The sequence below is a fragment of the Cyprinus carpio genome, chromosome B7 (genome assembly GCF_018340385.1).
Source record: "Cyprinus carpio isolate SPL01 chromosome B7, ASM1834038v1, whole genome shotgun sequence".
Taxonomy (NCBI): domain Eukaryota; kingdom Metazoa; phylum Chordata; class Actinopteri; order Cypriniformes; family Cyprinidae; genus Cyprinus; species Cyprinus carpio.
Genome location: NC_056603.1, coordinates 38,573,181 through 38,599,681, shown reverse-complemented (window position 1 = coordinate 38,599,681; position 26,501 = coordinate 38,573,181). Strand labels below are relative to the sequence as shown.

At 35.4% G+C, this 26,501-nt stretch overlaps 2 protein-coding genes across 5 annotated transcripts in view; both read left to right on the top strand.

Moving 5' to 3' along the window:
- The window catches only part of dennd5a (DENN/MADD domain containing 5A), a 53,831-nt gene extending 33,188 nt beyond the window's left edge, over positions 1 to 20,643 (top strand). For 2 of the 3 annotated variants that reach the window (XM_042728552.1, XM_042728553.1), the window contains 15 exons: positions 786 to 936; positions 1,432 to 1,525; positions 3,731 to 3,862; positions 3,977 to 4,129; positions 4,234 to 4,321; positions 5,514 to 5,598; positions 10,925 to 11,053; positions 11,399 to 11,520; positions 12,531 to 12,676; positions 15,308 to 15,426; positions 15,511 to 15,689; positions 15,809 to 15,891; positions 15,990 to 16,113; positions 17,145 to 17,313; positions 18,553 to 20,643. In XM_042728552.1, the coding sequence (XP_042584486.1) occupies positions 786 to 936; positions 1,432 to 1,525; positions 3,731 to 3,862; positions 3,977 to 4,129; positions 4,234 to 4,321; positions 5,514 to 5,598; positions 10,925 to 11,053; positions 11,399 to 11,520; positions 12,531 to 12,676; positions 15,308 to 15,426; positions 15,511 to 15,689; positions 15,809 to 15,891; positions 15,990 to 16,113; positions 17,145 to 17,313; positions 18,553 to 18,736 (1,958 nt within the window). In that variant the 3' untranslated portion in view covers positions 18,737 to 20,643. Of the gene's footprint in view, positions 1 to 785; positions 937 to 1,431; positions 1,526 to 2,613; positions 2,719 to 3,730; positions 3,863 to 3,976; positions 4,130 to 4,233; positions 4,322 to 5,513; positions 5,599 to 10,924; positions 11,054 to 11,398; positions 11,521 to 12,530; positions 12,677 to 15,307; positions 15,427 to 15,510; positions 15,690 to 15,808; positions 15,892 to 15,989; positions 16,114 to 17,144; positions 17,314 to 18,552 lie in introns of all 3 variants that reach the window. The other variant, XM_042728554.1, reaches the window with a different exon arrangement.
- Positions 20,644 to 21,766: 1,123 nt separating this feature from the next.
- On the top strand, positions 21,767 to 26,364 carry LOC109086998 (SIN3-HDAC complex-associated factor-like). 2 transcript variants are annotated; one of them, XM_042728550.1, is made up of 6 exons: positions 21,767 to 21,917; positions 23,212 to 23,350; positions 23,654 to 23,753; positions 23,856 to 23,970; positions 24,455 to 24,605; positions 24,691 to 26,364. In XM_042728550.1, exons 1-6 carry the CDS (start codon positions 21,806 to 21,808, stop codon positions 24,866 to 24,868), a joined length of 795 nt encoding a protein of 264 aa, XP_042584484.1. In that variant the 5' UTR covers positions 21,767 to 21,805; the 3' UTR covers positions 24,869 to 26,364. The 2 variants fall into 2 exon arrangements, with proteins under 2 accessions (XP_042584484.1, XP_042584485.1); XM_042728551.1 differs by lacking the exon at positions 21,767 to 21,917 and adding an exon at positions 21,955 to 21,975.
- Positions 26,365 to 26,501: the final 137 nt, after the last annotated feature.

Here is a 26,501-nt window from a genome sequence, read left to right as displayed (position 1 = left end):
TCTACCACACTTTCTCTGTTCTCTGCGGTGCCTCTCCTAGCAACACATTATATCCATTTTAAGCGCAAAATAGTTTAAGACATGCTTTTTTGGGGCATTATGAAATAACGCAAATACCAGTAATTAGACGAGCGCAAACGTAAGTAAATATCGTTGCATGATTTATTTGAATACTCTCCTTCCATAAATTTTGCATCTGAAAGGGAAACTCCTTCAATAAGTTCAGGCGCAAAACTGTGTCCATGCCTTTTCAGCACTAATTCGTTACTGAGCATCTTTAGTAAAACTGGACAGTACTATTTTAATGCCAAAAGACTGTTTAACTGTTAGTAAAACTGGCCTCGAGTATGATATTTTGGTGCATAACTTAGCCATAAATCTGTAGTTTGCTTTAGCTACTAAAATTTATTTTAATTTAAGAATTCAGTTTAATTTGACATTTAATTTAAATTTATTTAAATAATTTTTTATATATATATATATTGTTGAATGTTGACTATATTCTTTTTTTTAATGTCTAAAACATTGTTCACAGCTCTCACTGTAGCATCTCTAATGGCTGATAGATTTTGTATTGTGTAAGAGATATTTTGAGCGTGGTGTGTTGGTTAACATCGGTGGCTTAACTGTCTCTTTCATTCTACCACAGTGCTAACTCACACTCCTCCCACCATGTGGGTTTCGTGTCTCTGTGACGAGGACATAATTTCTTTGATGACTCTATACAGGGTTTTTGTGATTCATGAGTAATATGTGTGTGACGTGTTCCTCTCGTGCCGCTTTAGAAAAGGCCATTGAGATGAGGCTGTGTAAGATCGACCACACGGCTCTGCATCCCCACCTGCTGGACATGAAGATCGGTCAGGGCCGCTATGAGCCGGGCTTTTTCCCCCGCTTACAGTCCGATGTTCTCTCCTCTGGACCCACCAGCAACAAGTGAGAATAAATAGCTTGGCTTTTACTAGAAGTGTTGAGACATCAATTAATTAAGTAACTGGAGCACAAAGGCTCTCAGACCTGTTGATGCTGGCATGATGTGATTAAATTGGCTCCTTGATCAACATAATTTGTTAGTCCTGGAATGATTTTCCTAAAATATATGACTGTTTGATCGTAAAGCTAGATGTATTCAGTCCTGTGAGTCAGTGCTTTTAGATTTTAGAACAAGATTTTAATTATTGCTTAAATATTTTGAATCCACAACTGTGACTGATTTGTTGAAATGATGGTAGCAGCTCAACAAAGTATTGGTTTAGCTATATTACTCCAGCTGTAGATCTGTTTGAAGACCAGCAAGGATGCTGATCCAAGAAGTTTCTTGCTTGGGTAAATCAAGCATTGAGACCGGTTCTCATAATCCATATGCAAACTCTGGTGGCCAGTTGTTTGTGATTTTTCTTCTAATCTAATGTTGTTGTTGTGGTGTGTTAGATGGGCGAAGCGCAGTGCACCGGCACAATGGCGGAGGAAGGACAGACAGAAACAACACGCTGAACATCTCTATTTGGACAATGACCAGAGAGAGGTATGGATAGAATTCAAAATGAAATATAAATTGTGGCTACACATGAATTTTAATTTTATTTATAGAATTTATTTATGGTTTATATTTACATTGCTGGCCAAAATATATATATATTTTTTAAAGAAGTCTCTTTTGCTCACCAAGCCTGAATTTACTTGAAGAAAAGTAAAAAGACTCAATATTGCACAGTATTATTACAATAATTTTCTATTTAAATATATTCTATATACAATTCATTTCAATGATGGCAAAGCTGAATTTTCAGCAGCCATTTCTCCAGTTTTTACTGTCAGAAATCTTTCTAATATGCTGATTTGATGCTTAAGAAACATTTCAGTATCACTTTACAATTAGATCCCGTTAGTTAATAGTAGTTAGTGTATTAACTAACATTAAGCAACAACGAGCTAGACATTTGTTACTGTATTTATTAATTTTTGTCAACGTTAGCTGTTGATTGTTAGTTAATGTTAGCTCAGGTCCGTTAAATAATATTAACAGATACAACTTTTGATTTTAATAATGCATCAGTAAATGGAGAAAAAAAAGAAAAAATTTATATATATATATGTATGTAAGTAAGTATTATACAGTACAATATTTTGGTCACAACAATTCCAAATGTGTTATTTCACAGTGTAATATTATTACTATTACCAATACTCTAACTGTTATCTATATTTTATAATAATAATAATAATAGTAAAGAATAACTATCTGTTTCCCAGTTTTTGACTGGTAGTGTACATGTTTGTTAGTTTTGCATTTTTTGCTAGTTAGTTTCTGAATGTTTTTCTCCTGTTCTTTATTTTCCTTTGTACTCTCTGTTGTTTTATTGTCCATTGTCATTATCTTATAGTTTCTTTCATAGCATGATTAATGTGTTTCTTTTGTTTTTGTTCGTTAACTTTCTTGTCCTGGATCTCTTTTCTTCGCCCCTCTTTTTTCACACTTGTTCGTCTCTCTTCTCTATTCCTCTCTCTCTCACACACACACACACACACACACACACACACACACACACACACACACACACACACACACACACACACACACACACACACACACAAACAAACACACACTCTCAGCATGTGGAGTGTCTGTTTTCTGAGCTTCAGCTTCTGCTGGCTCTGGACTACTACTGGTTCTCGCAGTCCTTCAGGCCCTGTCTAAAGTCCGTCAAGGTGGATGTGGTATGTGCGCTCAGGCTGTGAATCTCAATCTGCCAACTTTGACATTCCCCACTGCCTTTCCCATCTCAAAAGCTTGAGCCCTCATCCCCATCAGTGTCTGTAGCTTCCTGCTTTTGACACTTTTGTCAAATGTAAAATGAAATCTCTTCCCTTATGTTTTATTTGGCAGGTGAATACAATTCAGGCAAGATCTAAGAGTCATTTATTTTTACTGCAGAAAAAAAACTAGGTCTTATGTTGCTCCAAAATTAAACAAAAGAAATTAGAAATAATAATTTACACAGAAAATGAAAACATTTATTAAGTCCATTAAGATTTTTGTATTGCCGTATCATTTTTTACTAGAATTAAACTCATTTAAACCCCTCTCCTTCATTTGTCAGTTTGCTTTTATCTTGTCATAAATGTCTACTTGCTTGAGTCTTGTGGACCATTTTTATATTATTTTAAGATTTTTTTACTGTGCTTTTGTGTGATTTTAGACAGTGCCGGTCCTTTTTTATTGTAATTTTATGGTAAAACATCAGAACATTCTTCAAAATGCCTATTTTTGTGCCCCATGGAAGAAAAGTCACATGGGTTTGGAAAAATAATAGCCTTAATTGGCATGAAAAAAAGAGATAAAATTCATAAAATCTTAATGGTCCTTAAAATAGGTTTATATATATATATATATATATATATATATATATATATATTAATTTCAATTGATTGTTTTTCTTTCTTTATTTGATTTTTTTTATTTGGGCTGGGGGGTCATAAAATATGACTTTTCTCATAAGAATTTTATTTTGTGGTTAACTGAACACAATACCAAGATTTAAACGTTTAGAAGTGTAGGTATTGTAGGTGTTCTGTATATTGTAAACCACCTGTGCTTACCGTGGTGTTTAACCCAGTGGACTTGGGGGTGTTTAGCCACCTGAACTCTAAATTTGAAGTAACTCAAAAGCCACAAGCTACATCAGTCGTTTGTTGGGCGTCATGTGACTTTGTGATATTGTCAATGCAGAAGTACATCCAGGAGGCCAGGAACCTGGGCACCACTCTCCGCCAGCCCAAACTCTCCAACCTGTCACCTTCAGTCATCGCACAGACCAACTGGAAGTTCGTAGAGGGACTGTTAAAGGAATGCAGAAATAAGGTGTGTTTTGATCCTATAGATTTTATTAAATAAAACTGGTATTGATATCCATCTGGGTGATCCATATAGACCAGCGTTTAAACTATAACTAACCCCATTTGATCTGTGGCTTAGACCAAACGCATGCTGGTGGAGAAGATGGGACGGGAAGCGGTGGAGCTGGGCCACGGGGAGGTCAGCATCACTGGAGTGGAGGAGAACACACTCATCGCCAGCTTGTGTGATCTGCTGGAAAGAATCTGGAGCCACGGTCTGCAGGTCAAACAGGTACATAGACAATATAGACTGGGCATACAGTCATTGCTTATGAATGTGGTAATGTGTAATATAGTGGGCTTGTTTGACCGGGTTCTTCTCTTTGTGTTTGCCAGGGAAAATCCGCCTTGTGGTCGCACCTCTTACATTATCAAGAGAGTAAAGAGAAGAGAGACGCTACTCCAGCAGGCCTTGGCCCTCCAGGTAATGTTTGCACATTGTAATTCCGCACATTTAGATCTAGCTGCCGACATAGGATTCTTCTTCTAAGGCAGCATGTTAACCTAAATAGATCCTCATAAGTGACTGATTTGAAACTCTCTACATAGGCAACTCCTCACGTTAATCATACAAAAGACTCAACTAACATGAGTTTTTATATTATATGTGCATGTGTTGCTATGCTGACAACTTGAAATTTTGTCAGTGTTGTTATTTTTAACTAAAGGTTTGTTCAAGCCAAGGACAAATCTATTACTATAAAGTTTTAACAATTGTTCTAATACTATGAGAATATGGTAGCCCACTCCACAACTATAGCAATAACAACACAGAAGAACATTATTATTGGAATCACTTTCAAAACATTTTTTTTTATCCAGTTGATGAATCATAAGATCATTGACAGCCAATCCTGACTTTAAAGAACCTGAGCATATAAAACATCAGTTGACAGACTGACTACAAAAAAAAATCTCTTTCTTAGTGTAAAGGGCTTTAAAACTGAAACTTACGACAATTTTCATTAATTGAAATAAAGATGATATCAAATAAACTGTATTAAATCAAAAACTTAAAAAGCTTAAACAAAAATCAGAAATGTTGCTTTGGAAAAAACTGAAATAGAATAAGTTTAAGTACTAAAATGACTAAAAAAGAAATAGATATAAATGAAAGGTAAATTGAAATATTCAATAGAATGATTATAAAAAAATTAAGCAGTGACTCTATAAGACTCTATAAGAAATTTAAAAGTAAAATATTAACATATACAATAATAGCATATCAATAAAACTAAAATAATTCTGTATTCTGTAATGCACAAATTGCACACATATAGGTGAAAATGTAATTTGTTTGAAGATTTTGAACCTTTTTTACGTTTTACATTTGCATTTACATTTTCATTTTAAATACTGACAGCAGTACAAGTGTTTTTATTTTACTTGCATTGAATTTGTTGTAGTGCATTCTGCGATGTGTGCATTGCTTTAGAATTTTGTACAAATTAGCTGTTTGGAACATCCTCCACATCAGATGCCAAAAATCTTTTCTAGGTAGGCATCTCTCTAGGGTTTGGATCAGAGCTTGTATAGTGCTTATGAAGCTGGCTTTCATTGAAAACATGCTGAATAGGTTTGATTTTTCAGCATATTTTCCCTGTTTTGTTTCTCAGGTATCATTCATGACACAGAGAGACGGAAGTCAGATGCTGGCTGTGCAATGCCACCTCTCAAAGTCTCTTTGATCCAGGACATGAGGTGAGAATTAAACCATTATAGTGTAGAGCAAAACAATCACACTACACAGAGAAGTGCTGATACCTTCATTTGTACTCTCAGTTTTTGGTTCTGGCTGTATGGTATGAGTGGTTTTAGTCTTAAATATTATGTTTGCTTATCATATTACCTTTTTGTTCCACCAAAATGGTCCTGGTTCTTGTGGTGGGGCCAGGTTCTGAAGTAGGGGATATAATCTCTCTCTCTTTTTGCTGAGGTGTTTGTTTGCCTTTGATGCAAAGGCAAACAAACGAGACAAAAATCATGTATGGACATCCAATATAAACATCAAAGTTACCATAGATATACAGTGGTATGCCAAAGTTTGGTTGGGAACCCCTTGTAGAATCTGTGAAAATGTGAATAATTTTAACAAAATAAGAGAGATCATACAAAATGCATGTTATTTTTATTTAGTACTGTGCTGAGTAAGATATTTAATGTAAAAGATGACAAAAAAAAGCTGAAATTATTAAAATAACCCCATTCAAAAGTTCTTAAAGAGCAGGTTATATGGTATTTTAAAGTGTCCTAATATTGTATTGGAGTCCCCTACATCAGGTTTAAATTCATCTAAGGTCAGAAAACATTGTAATTTTCTCAGAATATACATTTAATATAAGAGTCATTTGCCAATGATTAGGAAATGATTCGTTCCCAGCTAGTTCGGAGCAAGCCCCTCCCTTCCTCAAGCCTACTCTGCTCTGATTGGTCAGCTGGCCAAACCTGTTGTGATTGGCACAGAGAGGAGTCCTTGTGCCAGTTAGCCAGCGCTACCATTGACAAAGCACCTTTACATAAAACAATATAGTGCTCCAATCCATTCTTATGACATAAAATACAAAAACACTTACGCAAAAGAATCGTGCCCACAGCTAAAGTTTAACTGCTAAACTGTGAACACTTGGTGAAAACGTTAGCCGAGTGACTAACTGATGAAACAATACAGTTTGTAAACCAAAATATGTCTGCTGTAATGTTTGAAGAACAACAGACAAAAGATGCTCTGTCTTTACTTTTAATCAGAATGCAGAACAGCTGTATCAGGCGCACCAGCCCGCACTAACCCTATAACTGCTGGTACAGCAAAATAAACAGCAATTTCACAGCGTCTTCTCAGTGTCATGGACGTTAAACACACTAACTAGCAGAAGTGTTTGTGGGTAGGTCATACTCTGTTCGTATTTCGCGGGCAGGCGGGAATTATGCAAATGTATTACCCAGTGACGTATACCGGTAACAGGCAAAAGATTCGAAAATATAACAACTTGTTAAGGCGACTCTGAGTCGACTTTCTCTTTTGAGAGACAATATCTTTATTTATCATGTACTTTTTTGATTAACAACTTTGCAGATTGTTTTTTTTTTTTTTTTTTTTTTTGTGATGGTTGTTCATGAGTTTGTCATTGTTTGTTCTGAACAGTTAAACTGATCACTGTTCCTGAGAAATATCCACCAGGTCCTGCAGATTCTTCAGTTTTTCAGCATCTTTGGCATATTTGAACCTTTTCCAGCAGTGACTGTATGATTTTGAGATCCATCTTTTCACACTGAGGAAAATTGAGGGACTCAAACACAACTATTAATAAAGGTTCAAACATTCACTGATGCTCCAGAAGGAAACACGGTGCGTTAAGAGCTGGGGGGTGAAAACTTTTGAACAGGTTGAGGATGTCCAAATTTTTCTTATTTTGTCGAAATATCATATTTTTCCATTTTGTACTGCCCTTCGGAAGCAACAGAAGATACTTGCATGTTTCCCTGAAGACAAATTAAGTACAATTTACCTTGATCTTCAAATTCAAAAAGATTTCACCCTCGGTTCTTAACCCGCCAGCATTTTTGAAAAAAAGTTTTCAGCCACCACCAGCGATTTTGATGATTTTCACTCAAATTTGATGGCCTACAGTATATTTTGCTGTATGAATATTTGAATATGCAATACACCAAAATAAAGATCAAAGCCTCTACTTTTAAACAAAATCAGTTTTATTCTAGCTTAAAGCATTATTTTTTTATCAACACTTGAATATAGGTAGGCTTCATAAAAATGTATAATTTTGAGCAAAAAGGTGAGAAAATCGTATTTTTATCAAAAACTACATCTGGATAATATTCAGTATGATTATCAAAGCAGAAATCAGTAAATAACTTCCATCAACTCCTCCAAAGCTTGCGCAGCCATTTACCACTTCCTGGATCATCATTTTACTCCGTAACATTATGCAGTTTTCATTTATATGCTGTCTATTGCTGATGATCGCATTATTTATCATATGCATCTGTTTACATAAGAGATCGCTAGTTTTTCCATCCTGTTAACCTGTATTTTTTGTTCGGGAGGTTTTGTACTCGTTCAGAAGATGTGTAATAGCACCCCGAGTGTTTAACAGTGAAAACACGAAAAGCCGTAAAAACTTGTCTTTGGTGGGGAAGCGTTGTCTTCTAAATTATGAGATAACTCGTCAATGGCGGGGAAAGAGTTAATGCATCGTGTTTCCTTCTGGAGCATCAGCATTTTGATCTTTAAATCATGTAAATATATTCTTGTGGAACCCAAAAAATGTATTATGAGCTTGTAAAATGGATAAAAAAAAGCATAAAATGTGTACTTTCAAAGAAAAAACGAAAGAAAGTGAAAAATAGTGGCTGCAACAGTTACTGCAATAATGCAAAAACAGAAACAGGATGTCTGTCAAATGAACTTACATCACTACATTAGTCATTTAAAGTGTTATCTGTTAATACATCAAAATTAACTTGGTTTGTGTCTAAAAAAATATTAGAAAACAATATAAAAAATCAAAAACAAACTGGAATATTCCTAACATGATAAAAAAAAAAGAAAATATACCCTGAAATCCAAGTTCAAATATGGCATCATGTTTTTTTTTTTTTTTTTTATGTTTTTTTTTTTAATAGTTCTACAGTTTATGAAATCTGAAAGGAAAATACATTTTTACTTTTTTATTGTTATGAAAATAATAGGTAGAGTGCTGTGAGTGCATGCAAAGGGGGGTCGACTCCTCACATTGCGTGAAGAAAGCACCGAGACGTTTCATGTTACCACATTATTTCCAGCCTAATTAGCACCAGACCCCTGCTGAGCTGTGCCGTGACATAGCAGTGCAGGAAAGCCTTAGCATGACATCCCTCTCTTTAGCCATGTCACCATCTCCTCCTGAAAATGCTAACCAATAAACATAGTATTTCAGTAATAATATTTGTGGAAGAAGCTTTTTTTCCTGATGTCAGCATAATATAGCATGACAATGGCTTTGTTTAGTACATTAAGTATATTACATTATGGCTGCAGGTCTACACATTCAAATGTGGATTCAGCAGTCTGTAAATCTGAGGTTTGTAGAGTCTGGAGGGCAGCACTAAAAGCTATAATACATTTATGTAATGGAAGGTCAGACAGTGTTGACTACCAGAGGTGGAGTGGAAGAGAATGTGTCTGGACGTGGCATGCATGATAGCGGCTGCGAGCGATGACAGCAGGCTGGCTGATGCTCCAGGGAGTCTGTGAACCATTTCTCCTGCCCCCATTTTCTCTTCTGAATAGCTCGTGAGTGCACTGAAAGCACGCAGTGGGTTCAGTGAACCTGTGCACGACAGGTTACGGCCGTATCTCAGCAAGAGCTCTTTTGATTCTTATAGAGTCACTGCTTAAGCTGCAATCACATTTACTGTCAGGCAAATTTTCTTGGAAGAAATACAGTATTTTCAATTGGAAAACATGCAATAGGGAATTCCGTGATTTCTCCAGGCAGCTTTCGCAACTTGTTTAAGTTGGTCATGCATATTTGCCACACTGACCAACAGAATGCTGTCTGGTTTGAAAGTGACTTCTGTGTGAGTTGTGCTTCATGCATCAATTAACTATTGACAGTAGTTCTCTGAAATTTTGCTAATGTGACCACACCTGGATACTAATTCTAATTAGGTTTAGGATATTGAGTTCATTTCATATATGACAATATACTAAAAATGGACTATATTCAGTGAATTCCATGGAGTTAAAATGAATCTCAAATCATGCAGCTTTTTGAAAAGATTTGTACTATGGCTTAAGATCTGCTTGGCATTCTAACAAGTTTTGTTCATCATGACAATCTTCAAAAATGTACACAGCTTTTATGAATTTTGAAGCCTAAATACAATCGGCAGAAGTATAACGCTAAAAGAAGAGTATATATGAACTACACCAAAGTCACATGACTTCATCGTCCCTACCATTAAGCTTCTGACAGCTCTTTTAGTCTCAAAATCTCTGAAAGTTTGAGAAGTTTTAGAATAGTTTGCAAGCGTGTGATTATAAACACAGTGAGGATGCGAAAGCAACTAGTAGATGAGTTTACCTGTTAGGTATGATGACGTATTACTAAAGACAAGTAAAAGCTTTAAAATCAATCACAGATTTGTATTACTGATGTATTTAATGTTGTAGAAGAAAACATTGAAATATCCTGAGCTTGTGTTCATCGCAGACCTTATTTCAGGCATTTAACCAAAATAAAACACACTGACACTCTCCTGCAACATTCTAGTATGGTTTACAGGCAAGCACCACTCATATTTTCTTCAGAAAAATGTTGCAATTTTTATAAGCTTTCTTTTCAAACCATCCTTTTGAAGTTTATGTTTTTATGATGCAATTTTTATATTGTGTAATATTTCATTCTGATGGATCTCTGGCATTGTTATTAAAAATTAAATGATTGACACAAAGACTGTGTCCTAAACAGACACGATACGACTAGATACCAGTGACAAGCAATTTGTCTGTCGACACCAGACGCAACAAAATCAATCACAAATCACTCAGCCACTCAGAAGAGTGTGTGGGCGGGCTTTCTCTGCAAGTGCGCTTCTGTCTCGCATTCAAATTCAAATTAAACCATATGAACATTGTTCAAAATACATACCCAGTGACTTGTTTGTCATGCAAATGCAGTTGTTTGTTTACTTTAGAGTTCACAGTTTGAACTGCCCTTTTTCCTTTATGTTATTTTCAAGATCTTAGTTAAATGGTTCAACTGTCGCTTTGACAGTGAATATTACAGTCATGCAAAAATGATATTTGAACTCTGTTCCCCTGTTCCTCGTAGCATATCGCAATTGTGGCTAGTTAGGACAATAACTTGAATAAGATTCTTGTGATAAAGGAAAATATTTAATCGTGTTGGAGCAAGGTTTCATGTCTGGTTAGGACATGCTGAAACTCGTTGACTTAATTCTAGTGGAACTTGAAATCTTTTTATCAATATCCTGTGACCGCAATTCGCTGTATGTCATTCTGTAGGCACATCCAGAACATCAGTGAGATCAAGACAGACGTTGGGAAGGCCAGGGCATGGGTGCGTCTCTCCATGGAGAAGAAACTGTTGTCTAGGCACCTGAAGCATCTTCTGTCTGAACATGAGCTCACCAAGTAAGACCTATTGACTAGTTCTTCAGTGACAAAGAGGGCAGTGTTATAAATTACTGTAGAGGATCACTTGGATATCAGACAGTTAAAATGCAAGAGATGTAGCAGAGCAAAAAATAAGGCACCATTAAAAATGAAGATTTTTTTTAAATTATTAATGCGCCTTGAACCGTAAAGTGGCTCATCCTCAGTAAAGAATGATTTGTGGTGTCCTCTTCTGACCTGAAATGCATTTGAAATGATTTTTTAAGGCTCTTTGCTCATGCACTTAACTTTCAACTGTTTCCTTTAAAGCTTTTGTGTTTAGATTTGTACTGTATGGTTTAATGTGTTTGTATTTGTTTGAAGGAAACTCTATAAGCGCTATGCTTTCCTGCGCTGTGATGATGAGAAGGAGCAGTTCCTCTACCATCTCCTTTCTTTCAACGCTGTGGACTACTTCTGCTTTACCAACGTCTTCACCACGATTAGTAAGAGTCACCAAAATCTCTCTGCAAACACAGTATACCATCAAAGGGATAGTCCACCTAAAAATGAAAAAAATTTCATCATTTACTCACTACTGATGTCGCCAAGAAGATATAGAAGAATGTTTAAGAATGTTGGTAACCATTTTTAGAATGTTGGTAACCAAGCAGTTTCAGTTCCTATTTTATTCCATTATATGTTTTGACCATAACGTGGAAGTCAATAGGAACTGAAACGGTTTGGTTACCAACAAAATATCTTTGCATTTCACAGAAGAATGATCTATATTCTGTATTTTGCATTCTTATATTCATATATATATCTTGAAACTGAAATGTTTTTCTTTCAAAATTTAGGCGAAACAGATGCAAAAAAAAAGTTAGAAATAGTTATGAATAAAAAAAATCCCACTTTTTTCACAAAATAACTGCAAGACACAACGAGGAATTATATTTAATAATTTCCTAGATGTACAAATGATATAGAATAAAAAATGTAATTTTCGTATTAATATAATAAAATAGCATGAACTCTGTGAGAATTTTGGAGGCATGCTCAGGGTCTGACTGCTTAAAGAGTGTGAATGTAATGTAGTTTAAGGAAACATAATGGCGTAATAAAATGTACATTAAATAATAATTTTTATGAGGTTGCTTACTAATATAACATTAGCATAATCGTTGTGACTGTATCATGTATATTAAATATATTAAAGCGATACATAAAAATAAAATTTGTCATTTACTCACCCTGATTCCGTGCCAAATGACCTTTTTTTTAATGGAAGACAAACAGAGATTTTTAGGGAAAATAATCCTATATTATAGAGGTTATTTTTTGAAACATCTTTGTGTTTAGAAAGAAGAAAGAAAGTCATATACATCTGGGACGGCATGAGGATGATTAAATGATGAATGAGAATTTTCATTTTATCCCTTTCATTCTAGTATCAAAAACCTCTGTCTGCACTCTGCTTTTCTTCTCTTGACCTTGTCCTTGTTGTTGTTCACAGTGATACCATACCATGTGGTCATCATTCCCAGCAAGAAACTAGGTGGCTCCATGTTTACAGCCAACCCCTGGGTGTGCGTCTCAGGGGAGCTAGCTGAGACTGGGGTTCTGCAGGTCCCCAAAAACACCCTGGAGATTACGTTTGAGGTGAGCCAATGTTTTTCAACACACACATAATTATGTCTATTACTCTGGTTTCACTATATACTACCAAAAAAAGAAAATGTTGCACTGGAAGACTTCAGTAACTTCCGTCCTATTTCAAATCTTCAGTTTTTGGCAAAATTACATATGCGTACTGTTGCCTCTCATTTGTGTAATCTTTTCACAGTTAGGGTTTATGTAAATTTCACAGTACTGAGAGGGCCTTGGTCAAAGTCACAAATGATTTGTTTATAGCTTCTGACTCTGGTGCAACATCTGTTCTTATTCTTCTTGATCTAAGAGCTGCGTTTGATATTGTGGATCACAGTCTATTACTTACTCATCTTGAAAGAGTGTTTGGTGTGTCTGGGACTGCCATAAGGTGGTTGAGGTCTTATTTTACTGACCGCTCCCAGTTTGTTTCTATGGGTATATATATGACATAAACTATCTCTCAACCAACATCCATCACTCAGGGGTCAGTTTTAGGTCCTTTACTTTTTAACATTTATTTGTCACCTTTAGGCCACCTTTTAAGATCGCTCGGCTTTCATTATCATTTCTATGCCGATGATACGCAGATTTATATACATTCAAAACCTCATGAGTGCCTTGACATTGCTTATTTGTCTGACTGCATTACTGAGATTAAAATATGGATGGATAGTAATTTCTTGTGTTTGAACGATGGTAAAACTTAAGTTATGCTTATTGGTTCCCGTTATCAAATTTCTAAAAAAAAAAAAGCTGGTTGTCTGTCCCTGACTCTTGATGGCCCTGTTTTGGAAATCTAGAGTCGAGTGAGGAATCTTGGAGTTATTTTTGATGCAAATCTGTCTTTTGATTCTTTTATCCAGAGCACTGTTAAAACCTCCTTTTTTCAACCTCAGAAATATCGCAAGATTGTGCCCTATTTCAAATTTTACAGTTGCGGAATTGCTGATAAATTCCTCTGTCGTCTCACGGTTAGACTATGGTAATGCTCTTTTAGCCGGAGCTTCTAAATCTACACTTAATAAATTGCAATATGAAAAATATTACTCCAGTGTTAGAGTCTTTGTACTGGCTCCCGGTAAGGTTTAGAATGGATTTCAAAATTATGATGCTTACTTTTAAAGCATTACATGGACTGGCACCACATTACCTTACAGAATTGTTACATCCATACACTCCTAGTCATAGATTGCGCTCCTCTCAATCAAACTTGTTGGTTGTTCCTCGTCTAAGATCTATGGGTGATAAGGCTTTCTCTTTCTGTGCTCCTGTCCTTTGGAATTCTCTGCCTCTTTAAAACATAGAAACTCACAAAAATAATATGTTTTTTATTAAAGTTCAACTTTACATTTTTTTTTTTTAGACTTGCATTTGCTTGTTGATTTTGTATAGTTTTTTTTTATTGTATTGATTATATTTTGTTCAGTGCTTTGAGAAGCTGCTTTAAAGGTGCTTTATAAAATAAAGTTTATTATTTTTATTATTATTACAGCTGAGTTGAAAATATTGATTTCTCAATTTTAATCGATTCTCATCTTGATTAACCGATGTTTATTCTAAAATACAAAGAATCTAACACTGAAATATTTAGGCGTAATCATAACAAAAAACCCTGAGCTGCTATACAAAGCAAACTATAAGCCAATAAATAATAACATAAAAAAAGATTTGGAGAGATGGTCGACCTACCCGTTAGATTTTAGTAGCAGAAAAAATGTAATAAAATACAAAGAATCTATGCTGTTTTCAGTTGATGCATGAACAAAACTTACTGAAACTTTATTTGTAATGCGTCTCCCATTCAGTAATTCTTAATTAATAATTACAAATTCTGTAAATTTTATAACAAAAATTCAAACAATAAATCCTGTTTTGGCACTCTGTAATGTAGTGTGACATCGTTGTAGCACCTCTGTACAAGTGTACTGATCATCTCTTGTTCTTTACTAATAGTTACTGCACGAAACGAACATCAAAAAACACATTATATTTTCAATGAAACACATTCACCGAAATTATCACTATAATTTCTCATTTTAATCTGCTTAAAAATCGGTGTTTCAACAAACAAGATGTCAAGATTTTTACCTCAGAACACAGTTGTTCATAGACCATAAACCTAATAACCAGCAGTGCTAAATGTAAATACTAGCAGTACATATATATAAGATTCGAGATTTTTATTTCACAACAATCATATAAATAAAATACAACACATTTAAATCTAAAGTACACACCAGCATAGAAAATTAAAAACCAGCATTTAAAATAATGTGCAATGTAAAAGCACAAATTACATGGTTTGTTGTATTTATAACAGTTACTATAATACATTTTTATTATTAAAAACTCTTTAAAAATATCTTATGTGCAATTTAAAAGTCTGATTACAAATCACTTTAATATTGTAATGTACCAAATTACATGGTTTGTTGTATATTTTACAGCATTAGTTGATAGAGTGAGTGTGTGTGTGTGTGTGTGTGTGTGTGTGTGTATATATAAATATATATAGAGAGAGAGAGAGAGAAAGAGAGAGATTTGTTGTTGAGCACCATGCTAGATATTGACTCCAAAGTGAGTTTGTGTTAATCTGTTGGGTCGAGGTTTGTTGTATAATTCTGTCTGTACTTTGCACAGTGCCAGAACCTGGGGAAGCTGACCACAGTACAGATGGGCCATGATAACTCGGGACTGTATGCTAAGTGGCTAGTGGAGTGTGTAATGGTCCGTAACGGGATCACAGGGCACACCTACAAGTGAGTACTAAGATTTAGGTAGCTCCATAATCACATTATTCATTATTATAACCCTTAACTGAATGCCGGACTGTTGTTGCGTAGGTTTCCATGCGGCCGTTGGCTCGGGAAAGGAGTAGATGATGGCAGCTTGGAGAGGATACTGGTGGGCGAATTGGTGACTAGCATGGAGAACGAAGACAGAATGTGCCGGACTCCTCCAACGCAGCAATCCCCTGGGATGATGCGAAGATTTGTCACCATTTCGCCAAACAGCAAACCAAGTACGTACTTTGAAATCTCATAAAAGTCAAAAGTCATATATCATAGATTGTATAACTGCACTTATTGCTGGAGGATATTGCTGTTGTCTCAAGCACGTTTACCGTTGTGTGCCCACTAGAGTTAAACACGGGCCAGATCCAGGAAGGGGTGGGGGAGGCGATCAACGGTATCGTCAAACACTTCCATAAGCCAGAAAAAGAGGTAAAGTCTTTTTTTTTCAGAGAAAACTTGCAGCGGAAAAGGCAAATGTGAATGAAAATGTCACATATGGATGATCTTTCTTCATTCTTCTGTTGCAGAGAGGAAGCCTCACATTGCTTCTGTGTGGAGAGTATGGTTTAGTATGGGCTCTTGAGCAGGTGTTTCAGCATGGCTTCAAGTCACCGCGCCTTTTCAAGAACGTCTTCATTTGGGACTTTTTAGGTAACAAATACTGTTACATTTCATGAAATATTTTTGTTAGAAGAAGTGTTTGTTAATTGCTTGTACTTACAATTTTGTGCATACAGTAGCATATTTTGGTCAAGAACCGCCCACGTGGATCATGTGCCCCCGGAGACTGGAGTTATAGCTGCTGAAAATTCAGCTTTGCCATCACAAGAACAAATGTTATTTTAAAATAAATATAAATAGTGAACATTTATTTAATTTTAATAATATTTCACAATAGTACTGTTTTTTTTTTTTTTTATGGAAGGTTGTTTCTGCCACGGGACAAAAAATAAAAAAGATAATTCTTACCTTTTTTTTTTTACAGTTCTGACTTTATTTCATAATTTATATCATTAACATAATTACAACACAAAGTCATAATTACAAGATGTTAACTCAAAATTGCAAGATATAAACTTGCAATTCTGAGAGAAACATTTCAAATTGTGACATATAAGCTCGCAATTGCGTGGAAAAAAAATCTGAATTGTGAGATAAAAAGTTGCAGTTAACTTTTTATTTTTTATTTCATGGTGGAAACACAAAACAGAATGGTGAGATATAAATTCAGAATTGTGAGATATAAAGTTTTAAATCCAGCCTGAGCAAGCATAAAATACTTTTCCCAAAACACACACAAAAAAAATTCCAAACTTGTGAACAGCAGTTTATATACCACACTAGCATGGAAAAAGCTAATTAAAAAAAAGAAGAAGAAGTAGAAGCTTTTTTCAAAGTGTATTATGAAGTCACTTTTGAGCTTTCATTTTCAAAAGTGCTTACTGAAACATAATGTGTTTCCAGACTGATAGAAAACATCTGTGTCCTTACTCTCTGAGGTTTTGTAAAAACAGCCAATCAGATTTAATCTTAGTATACTGAGAAAGTGCATCAGATGGTAAGAGCAATGGGTGGTTCAAGCAGAGACTAGGAGTTTGTTCAAACCTAAATCTTTCTAGTTACATAAATTATACCTCAGAATGTTGTAAATTGTCCTAAATCCTCCCATTTCTATTCCACAGAAAAAGCGCAGGTCTACTTCGAGAGTGCGGAACAGAGTCAGGTGACCCAGGATGAGAACTGGCAGATGAGGGTGCGTCATTTCTGCCATTTCATGCGTGCCATCAACAGCACACCCAGAAACATCGGCAAAGACGGGAAGTTTCAGATGCTCGTGTGTCTCGGAGCAAGGTTGGTCATTATTTACATTGAATTGTTGACTATTTGAATAGAGCTTTTTGTTGGATGGGAACTTTTAGGCAGCTCAAAACCTGATTCTGACTCTAGAAATCACAATCCGATTCAAAAATGATTCTTAATCTATATTTTTCTGATTAATTAGTGAGATTACTGATGTATTACATTTATTTGTGCATTTTTATTAAATTACTTATACAAGTACTTTTTAGAATAATTACAAATTAAAAATAAATCAAAACAACTTTGTTAAAGGGATAGTTCACCCAATCTGCTCAAGATGTAGGTGACTGTTTCTTCAGTAGAAAACAAACAAAGATTTTTAACTCAAACCGTTGCAGTCTGTCAGTCGTATAATGTAAGTGGATGGGAATCACGGCTTTGAGAGTCAAAAAAACATACACAAACAAAACCAAATGAAACCCTACGGCTTGTGACGATACATTGATGTGTAAAGACACAAAATGATTGGTCTGTGCGTCTTCTTCTTCTTCTTGCTTTATGGCGGATCACAGACTTATAGATCCGCCATAAAGAAAGAAGAAGAAGATGCGTAGTTTCTTGCAAATACTGACAATTCTGCGTGGTTGTTGAGAACGTGTTCAGGACATACTCAGGACAGTTCGGGCATTTTGGTGAATCAGAGGTAAAAAAAACAATATAAATACTGTTCAGTTTCTTGCACAGACCGATCATTTTGCGTCTTTACACATCAATGTATCGTCACGAGCCGCAGGGTTTAATTTGGTTTTGTTTGTGTATGTTTTTTTGACTCTCAAAGCCATGATTCCCATCCACTTACATTATAAGACTGATAGAATGGAATGGTTTGAGTTAAAAATCTTGGTTTGTGTTCTACTGAAGAAACAAAGTCACCTACATCTTGGATGCCCCGGCGGTAAGCAGATAAACATCAAATTTTCATTTTTGGGTGAACTATCCCTTTAAGAATTGTTAACTAACTAAGTATAGCTTCAAAACATACAAGCAAATGTAAAATAATGAAGGAGATTAAAACACAATACAAGCAATAAAGGAAAAGTTTGTTAAGTATCTGAGAATGCTTTAAGTGAATCTGAAAGTTTTCTATTTAAGGGCAGTGAGGCTAAAAACTAACCTCAGAACTGATTCTGAACTTTTCAAAACCATTTAAAAGAATCGCCATGCATTGGAGAATTTATTTTTTTGTACTCTTTTGTCATATCTATCAGTCAAATATGTTTCTGCTTGCAGAGATCACCTGCTGCACCACTGGATTGCGCTTCTTGCCGAGTGTCCAATCACAGCACAGATGTACGAGGACATGGCGCTCTTAAAGGACCATTCTCTGGTGAACTCTCTGATTCGAGTGCTACAGACTCTGCAGGAATTCAATATCACTCTGGAGGCCTCTCTCGTCAAAGGGATCGGGATATAACGCCGTCTGAATAAAGAACTAACACAGATCAGCGGGACCATGGACTAACTTTTTTTTACATGGAGAGACTTGAACAAAAGGACTAAACCTGGTTTTACGTTAAAGCTACTGTCATGTTTGCCATATATTAAGTGCAATGAGCCTTTTCAAACGTGTCATGATTTTTATCAACAACGTTACTGACATTCAAATATGTCTCCTATTTTGATCCATACTTTTCACGAAAGGTGAAAACCCCCACCTGTGCTATAGCGTTTTATTGAAAGCTCAATATTTTTCGTTGTTGTGGACTGCTGACAATGGCTATATTTAAAAGGAAAACATGTAAGAAAGACCGCTATTATATTTTCAAAGAAGAACAGTGTTATTTTGATATGTGTCAGGTTGCTTGCTCTGTGCTCTATTCTAATCCATACTGTCACAATGCAGAGTTCGAAGCAAATGATTTAGAAGTATGCTTTATAAGTACAACTTTGGGGAATTCATATTTTTACTTAAAGAATGGAAAGATGAGAAAAATGGAAAACGGCTCTCTTTTGTAACAATGCCAGGGACTTGTGTCATTTCCCTCTAAATGCAAATCAGTTTAAAGGGACAGTTCACCCAAAAATTACACTACCAGTCAAAAGTTCATCGAGGCTATTTGAATTCATTTTAAAAATGTAATTTATTCCTGTGATGGCAAAGCTGAAATTTCAGCAGTCATTACTCAAATTTTCACTGTTCCATAATTCTTCAGAACTTCTAATATGCTAATTTTTTTGCTCTGTTATTTCAATTAAATGCTGTTCTTATAAACGTTCTGTTCACTAAAGAATCCTATACAAAAAAAGGTTTCCACAAAAATATCAGGCAGCAAAAAATGTTTCCAACATTGATAATAAGAACCATTTTTATAGTTGAGAACCAGAAATAATTGAGCACAAAATCAGCGTATTAGAATGATTTCTGAAGGATCATGTGACAGTTTTTGTAAAAATAATAAATTTTAAAAATTGGTTACAAATTACAAAGAAAACAGTTTTTATATTGTAATAACATTTTACAGTATTGATGTTTTGACTGTATTTTTGGTCAAATAAATGGTGAGCGTAAGAGATTCGTTTCAAAAACAAAAAACATTTAATTATTTCAAACTTTTGACTGGTAGTGTACAAGTTGGTCATCATTTACTCATCATCCTGTCATTTCTCCCCGTACAATGAAAGTGAATGGCAGCCATAAATGTCTGGGAATAGAGCAGCTTGGACTTTCATCTAAATATCTCCTTTTGCTTTCCACACAAGAAAAAGAGTGAACTGTCTTCTTGAGCTTATTGTGAACCCCTAAAATCAAAGATAGGACTCATGAAAGTGATGCTCAGGCATATTTTACAAGATGGACTGTAAAAACTAAAAACAATCAGTGCAGAAAGGATAATATTATAATGTTTCTTCAATGCTTTCAAAGTACCGTAACATTCCTCATCTCTTCAGCCCTCAGGTCTCGACTGTGGCCAACTACAATGCCATATCTGGAGTAGAATTAATTTGCGGCACAGTTGCTGTGTTTGTGTCCCTGTCCTTAGTTAACCCCAGCATCCCCTCTGTTTCTGCTATGCAATATTTACAGCTCCAAAATGTTGTTATTGAATATTGATGAAATATCATTCACCTGTTTTAGAGCGTAGCATAATTGGTAGGACATAACTGGGAGAAGCACATTAAAGGCTGATATTCATGTGCCAATTTCATCATGACTGTTCTGGTACCTGTCCAAACACAGCTGGCATGAGCATTCTGGGAGTTGTTTTTTCTTGTGTTTTATCTCTTGATACATTTATAGACAAAAGCAGTGTAATGTAGTGTTAAATATCGAACAACTGTGTACAGTGTATAGAATGTATTAAAGGTGGCAATTCAATATGATTATGCTTCAGTCTTGACTTTCAAGAGCAGAATCTGTCTGAAAATGGAACTGCAGTACAATCAGTCACATTTATTTAAATTTTTAATTTAAGCATTTAAATTAAATACTTGCATGTTTAATGACTAGTTTCAAAAGCATTTTCCTCCCTATGTATCAAGTTTTATTGTTTAATAACCGTAATAATTAAGAGACTGTGTTTTATTAAAGGGTTTATATATAGAGAGAGAGAGAGCAAGGAATTATTAAATGGATAAAAAATTGACATATTTACACACAATATATAGGCCTATATATTTCAATTAAATGCTGCTCTTATGAACTTTACTCATCAAAGAATCCTGTAAAAAAATTAATTCCACAAAAATATTAAGCAGCAAAAAAATATTTCCAACATTGATAATAAGAAACATTTTTAATAATTGAGCATCAAAAATAATTGAGCACAAAATCATCATATTACAATGATTTCTAAAGGAGCATGTGACACTGAAGATTTAAAAATTAAAGTAATAATATAATTTAAAATGAACCAGTGAAGACAGAAAGGTGATTAAAAATAAGGAAAACTAAAAATATGTGTGAAAACCTAAATATGCTTTATTCACATACATTCATATACAATCTTAAACGTATTACTGTAAGTGTAAACAAAAAGGTCATAATCTTGAACTTAAGCAATATGGGATACTTTTTTATAAGATTCTGTTCAAAATTCATGGACATCTTATGTGTCAAGTAGCCATTTTAAGGCTAATATCGCGTACAAAAAAAAGTATATTACATTTAACTCTATACACAGAGTATAATATCGCTTACAAAAAGGCGCCTGCGTTTCACTAACTCGGTCATAATAAAAGAACGTACAGAAACAATATAGCACATTTTGGAGCGTTCAGCAATTTAATGTCATGCAGCATAATGCTAATTAAATAGAAAAAGGTAGCGTATTTAAAGCATTCGAGCGACAATGTTTTGGGAAAATCGGTCCATTCACTCACATTCAAGACGAACAATACGTGCGGGACGGGACTGGTCTGTACTTCCCCGGATGCAGCATTCTTAACTGGGAAAAGAGCGGAGTGCAGTGATAGGTTGAAATGATGTTTAAACTTGGCGTCTACGCTCCTTATATGGTCTTCCTCCGACAAACCCCTTTACTCAATGTTTGTACGCAGGCCCCGCCCCCACCATTCATCTGTGTATGTGTGTGTGGCCGTAGTAAGGCATGCGCAGTGCAGACGAGTAAAACGGACGGAATTCAAAGTTTCAGACGGTAAGTCCTTTGTTATTGTTACGACCTAGCAGTACGAATGTAGCATTTCGTTTTAATTGTACGTGCTGTCAGTCCTTGAGTGTGTAGCGTGTTGTATGTGTGATGTTAGTGGTTTTACATCTCGGTTATTTACATCAACGATGGTGCTTTGCGCGCTTGGATTTAGAGCGTGGCATGGTCGCGTGCTAACGGGCTAAGTTAGCTGTTATTGTTACTGGGACGCGCGTTTTGGCGCTCTCGCACTGTGTGAAAGTTTAGACGAACGAGACGGTAGCGTTCAACCCGTGTTTTAACTGATAAACCCTCCGTGTGTCGTTTAGAAACAACTTTCGATTTAAGAACCAACGTTTGATTTAGGAACGCGTGTAAATGTTAATTTACGACAGATCTCCCTCCGCGCAGCGTTACCCATTTTTCTTTTGGTTTCCATAGATACAAACACAGTGCGTATGAACTAATACAGAATAAACCAGAACACACAATGCGTCATATAAGGCATAGTTTCTCTGAATAATGATTTTGTAGTCTATGGAGTCTTCGTGAATGAGTGGCTTGTGTCATGCTTGATGTGGTTTCACGCGCTCGCATTGATGCATCAAGCGCGCCGCGTGCCTTATGTTATGCACACAGATCGTCTGAGAGGCGTTTTTGAAAACATTATTACCTGAATATTTGTACTCCAAATGTGCGTTTAGGCTTTTCCGTGTCTTAAACTCTGACAAGAGGCGCCCATTTAATTGTACTTTCGATTTTACAACTGCTTCTGCTGACACCAGCGTCACCTCACGTCACAGCTCCTGAAGGAATTATCATAATTCGAAACGAATGTAAATCATTCTAGAATCCAATAAAGATTCGGGAAAAAAAATCGGTGTATCCACTTAGAACAGATGCAATTCCTGTTCAATATTGGTTCCCAGTTATTATACAAATTCCATTATTATAATTTCTAGGATTTCCGAATTAACTATTTTAGTGCACACATGCTGCTGTTGTTTATTTATTTATTCCCCCCCTCCTCACAAGTCCATGATCATGTGTTAAAGGTGGCTGTAGCGAAAGGCTTTTGTCAAAAGTAGGTCATTGCAGCAGACGCGACAGACTCGAAGCGAACGCGCGCACGTTTCCAGACGCACGCTTGTGATTTGGTGTTTTCGCGTAACTTCTGCTACATTAATGAAGAGAGTGAAATTGTCAAGCGCAAGAGATGAACTCCTGTGACCGCCCCCTTCGATCCCCCGCGCAAACCGTGCAGGAGATCTTTGTTTTAATGACGCTCTCTATTCTTGTCTAGAGCCCGTCAAGATGTTCGGCTTCCATAAATCCAAGATTTACCGCAGCAACGAAGGCTGTTGTATTTGCAAAACCAAGTCGTCCAGTTCTCGGTTCACGGACAGCAGCAGATACGAGGAAAACTTCAGACTCTGCTTTGGGTGAGTGTTTTCCCCTGACACCTCTCGTATCCCAGAAATTCCAGGAATGCTGGTGGAATTTCTATCACAGTTTGGAGCCTAATGAGATCAACCGAATCAATTAATATCATTCTGTATAATCCCATTGAGATTGAGGTTCCAAAAAATCAGAAATTCCATTTAAGATTTTTTTTTTTTTTTTTTTTGATAAAGGGTAATAACATTTCAGCAAAATATGTTCATATTTTTATTTCTAAATCTGAGTAATCTATTCTGTCCTAGCAAATTCATTTTCTGTATTTCATATTGTGATATGTTTGGTAGTCTGTCAGAGGATCGGGTTGGAGACATCTGCAATGCTTGTGTGCTGCTGGTGAAACGCTGGAAGAAATTACCACATGGATCAAAGAAAAACTGGAACCATGTAAGAGACTGTTTTTTTTTTTTTTTTTTTTTTTTTAAATGGAATCATCCATTTCCTTACAGCCATCGTGAGAATAATATTTTATTTATTCCCCCCCCCCAAGTGGTGGATGCAAGGGCAGGACCTGGCTTCAAGCTGACCAAACCCAAGAAAGTCAAAAATAGTGATGGAAAGAAGAAAAGTAAACTGAAAAAGCTTCATAAATTCAAAAGACAAAGTGAGTTGTTTTTTTATTTATTTTTTATTTTATTTATTTTTTAAACTGTGTCTTTGTATTAAAGGTAACGGAAATGATATGTAACTGAAATAAAATATAATAAAATTATAAAAATAAAAATTACGTATACACACGTTTTGTAATATAAACCTATAAAAATACAAAACGTGTGTATACAGTTTTTTTTTAAAATATATATTTCAGTTGCATTTTCATTTACTTTAGTATAAAGGACTAAAATAAAAACTTTATAGATATTTAAATAACAACAAACATGCATGAGTGTTTTTATTTTTATAAAATGTTGTAATTTTAATTGGTGAAAGACTGTAACAATGCTATGGGTCATAAGTTCCCTTACTATACTCACTGAAATCTGAGGCATTTCATGTAATTTTACAGTAAAATAGTTTGTGGAAGTGGAAAAATACATCATCTAGTTTTTGTAGATAGCATATTAATGTTTGCTGTCATGTCTTTACAGATTCAGATGCCCACAGCACCACATCCAGTATGTCTCCCTCTCAGTCTCCCAGCCACAGTAATCAGTCTGACGACGGGTCGGACATCGAGACCAAGCAGAGGCGCCCAAACCCATCCGGATTCTCCTTTCTCGACCTGTCCTACTGGAAGAGGTATTCCTTTCCTTCTTTTCACGAATGCGTGTTAAGAGATGTGCTAGTTGTTGAGCTGAAAAATCACACTTCTTTTCGTTTTCAGGAAAAAGGTGTGCTGTGGGATCGTCTACAAGGGGCGTTTCGGAGAGGTGATCATCGATCCTCGTCTCTTCAAGCCCTGCTGTAATAAGAAGCGTCCAGCTCTGGCATCCTCCTCGGACTCTCAGATCTCACAAACACTTCCTTCCCCTCTTCCGGAGGACATGAAGGAGGCATGGTGAACCAACTAAAACACCCTCCCAACTGTCTCGTTGAGGCCCTCATAGCTTTGTCTCCAGTGGTAGACACTGATATCTTCCCTTTGTTAGATGACTGTGTATGAGTTGAGTTTTCCCCTTGCTTTTGTATTTTGTATTACTCTTTTGTAAAATATAATTTTTGTACTTTTTTTTTTTTATATATAACAGAAAAGGAGAAAAAATTGGGCATTAGGACATATTTATAGGCCTGAGTTAGGAAATTTAATGTAATCCATTTTTTATTATTACTGTAATTTTTTTGGGAGTTACCAGTGTTTTGTAAATATAATCTTATTTTCCATACCAGTGCACCAAAAGACTTCTATTTGGCATTTAGTTTGACGGGTTACAGATGAATAATGTAAAGTGCTGTATCTAACATTATAGCCAAGGCATTAATGAGATGGGTGTACTTTTAAGCAAATACAATATTTTACTCAGCTTTGCAGTCTTCTGCTCTGATTCAAGTTATATCACACACATGCATTTACTGACTAGGATTCTTGGGCACAATATTCACAATGTGAATTCACCTCAGCTTTTGGTCTGTAATATGGACACGTGCTTGTAAAATCTCGTTTTCCTTCTGGTTTGGCATAAAGATGTTGCTCAATATTTAAAAATGGTTACGGGTTTGTAAATCTTTTTAAAAGCAAGATGCAAAAAATACATTATCTCAGAGTATTTAAACGGTTATCATTTACACAATGGCATATGAGAGCATGCATAATGTATTTGTAGGCATGATCAGTTTATGACTTGGTGGTGTTTGTATTTTATTTTAGTGTTGTATGAGAGTGTTATAATACAGAAAGTAAGAGATATTACTGATTGATGAATTTCCAACCAGGCTTTACACTGTGTTTTTACCACGCTTTTACATGTTTCAATATTGTACACTAAATGTAATCGAAAATGAAATTGTACAGTCTTTCAGCCTTAATGTATTGACTGCAGCCTTTTGTATTTTTTTTTTTCCTTGTTTGGATTAATTGAAATATGACAGAATTGCCTTTTTGGGGGGGGGGGGGGTTGACTCTGAAGTTCAACAATATTATGGAGTTTGCAATTGAATTTGGAGGTTCAAGATTTTAGTTGTATTTCAGTGTATTATTTGAATGAATGTTTGTTTTTATTCACCAGCAATACTTTGAGTCCGCATAACTGTTGACTTCAAGCTCTTGTTCTTAAAATGCATGAGAGCAAATACAAGATGTCGATAAATTTCAGGGAAAAATGTTTTCAACCGTTAACGTGGCACATTCTCAGTCAATGTGCCTTACCGGAGATTTAGCTGATCATTTCATTTCGTTAATTTGTCATTTTTAACTTATGCTATTTATTCAAAGCTGTCTGTACAATTAATGCTGTAAAGAAGTTTTTGTGCACTTTTTATACTTTTTGTAATATTACCATTGATAAAATTTTGTATCTCAATTTTCCTCACATTGGTATTTTCATAAATTTTTTAAAGTACATTTTTGTCTTTCTTGTTTGTGTTATTTCTGCATATATTAAATTAGGGGCAAAAAAAAAAAAAAAAAGGAAAAATAGAGAGAAAAAATATTTTCTAATAAGGTCGTTTCCTGTTAAGAAATGTGCTTTCTGAACACTA

Coding starts and splice junctions, on each gene's coding strand:
- LOC109086998 (XM_042728550.1), top strand. CDS start 21,806: ATGTTTGTACGCAGGCCCCGCCCCCACCATTCATCTGTGTATGTGTGT. Junction 23,971..24,454: donor TCATAAATTCAAAAGACAAA/GTGAGTTGTTTT, acceptor ATGTCTTTACAG/ATTCAGATGCCCACAGCACC. Junction 24,606..24,690: donor GACCTGTCCTACTGGAAGAG/GTATTCCTTTCC, acceptor TTTCGTTTTCAG/GAAAAAGGTGTGCTGTGGGA.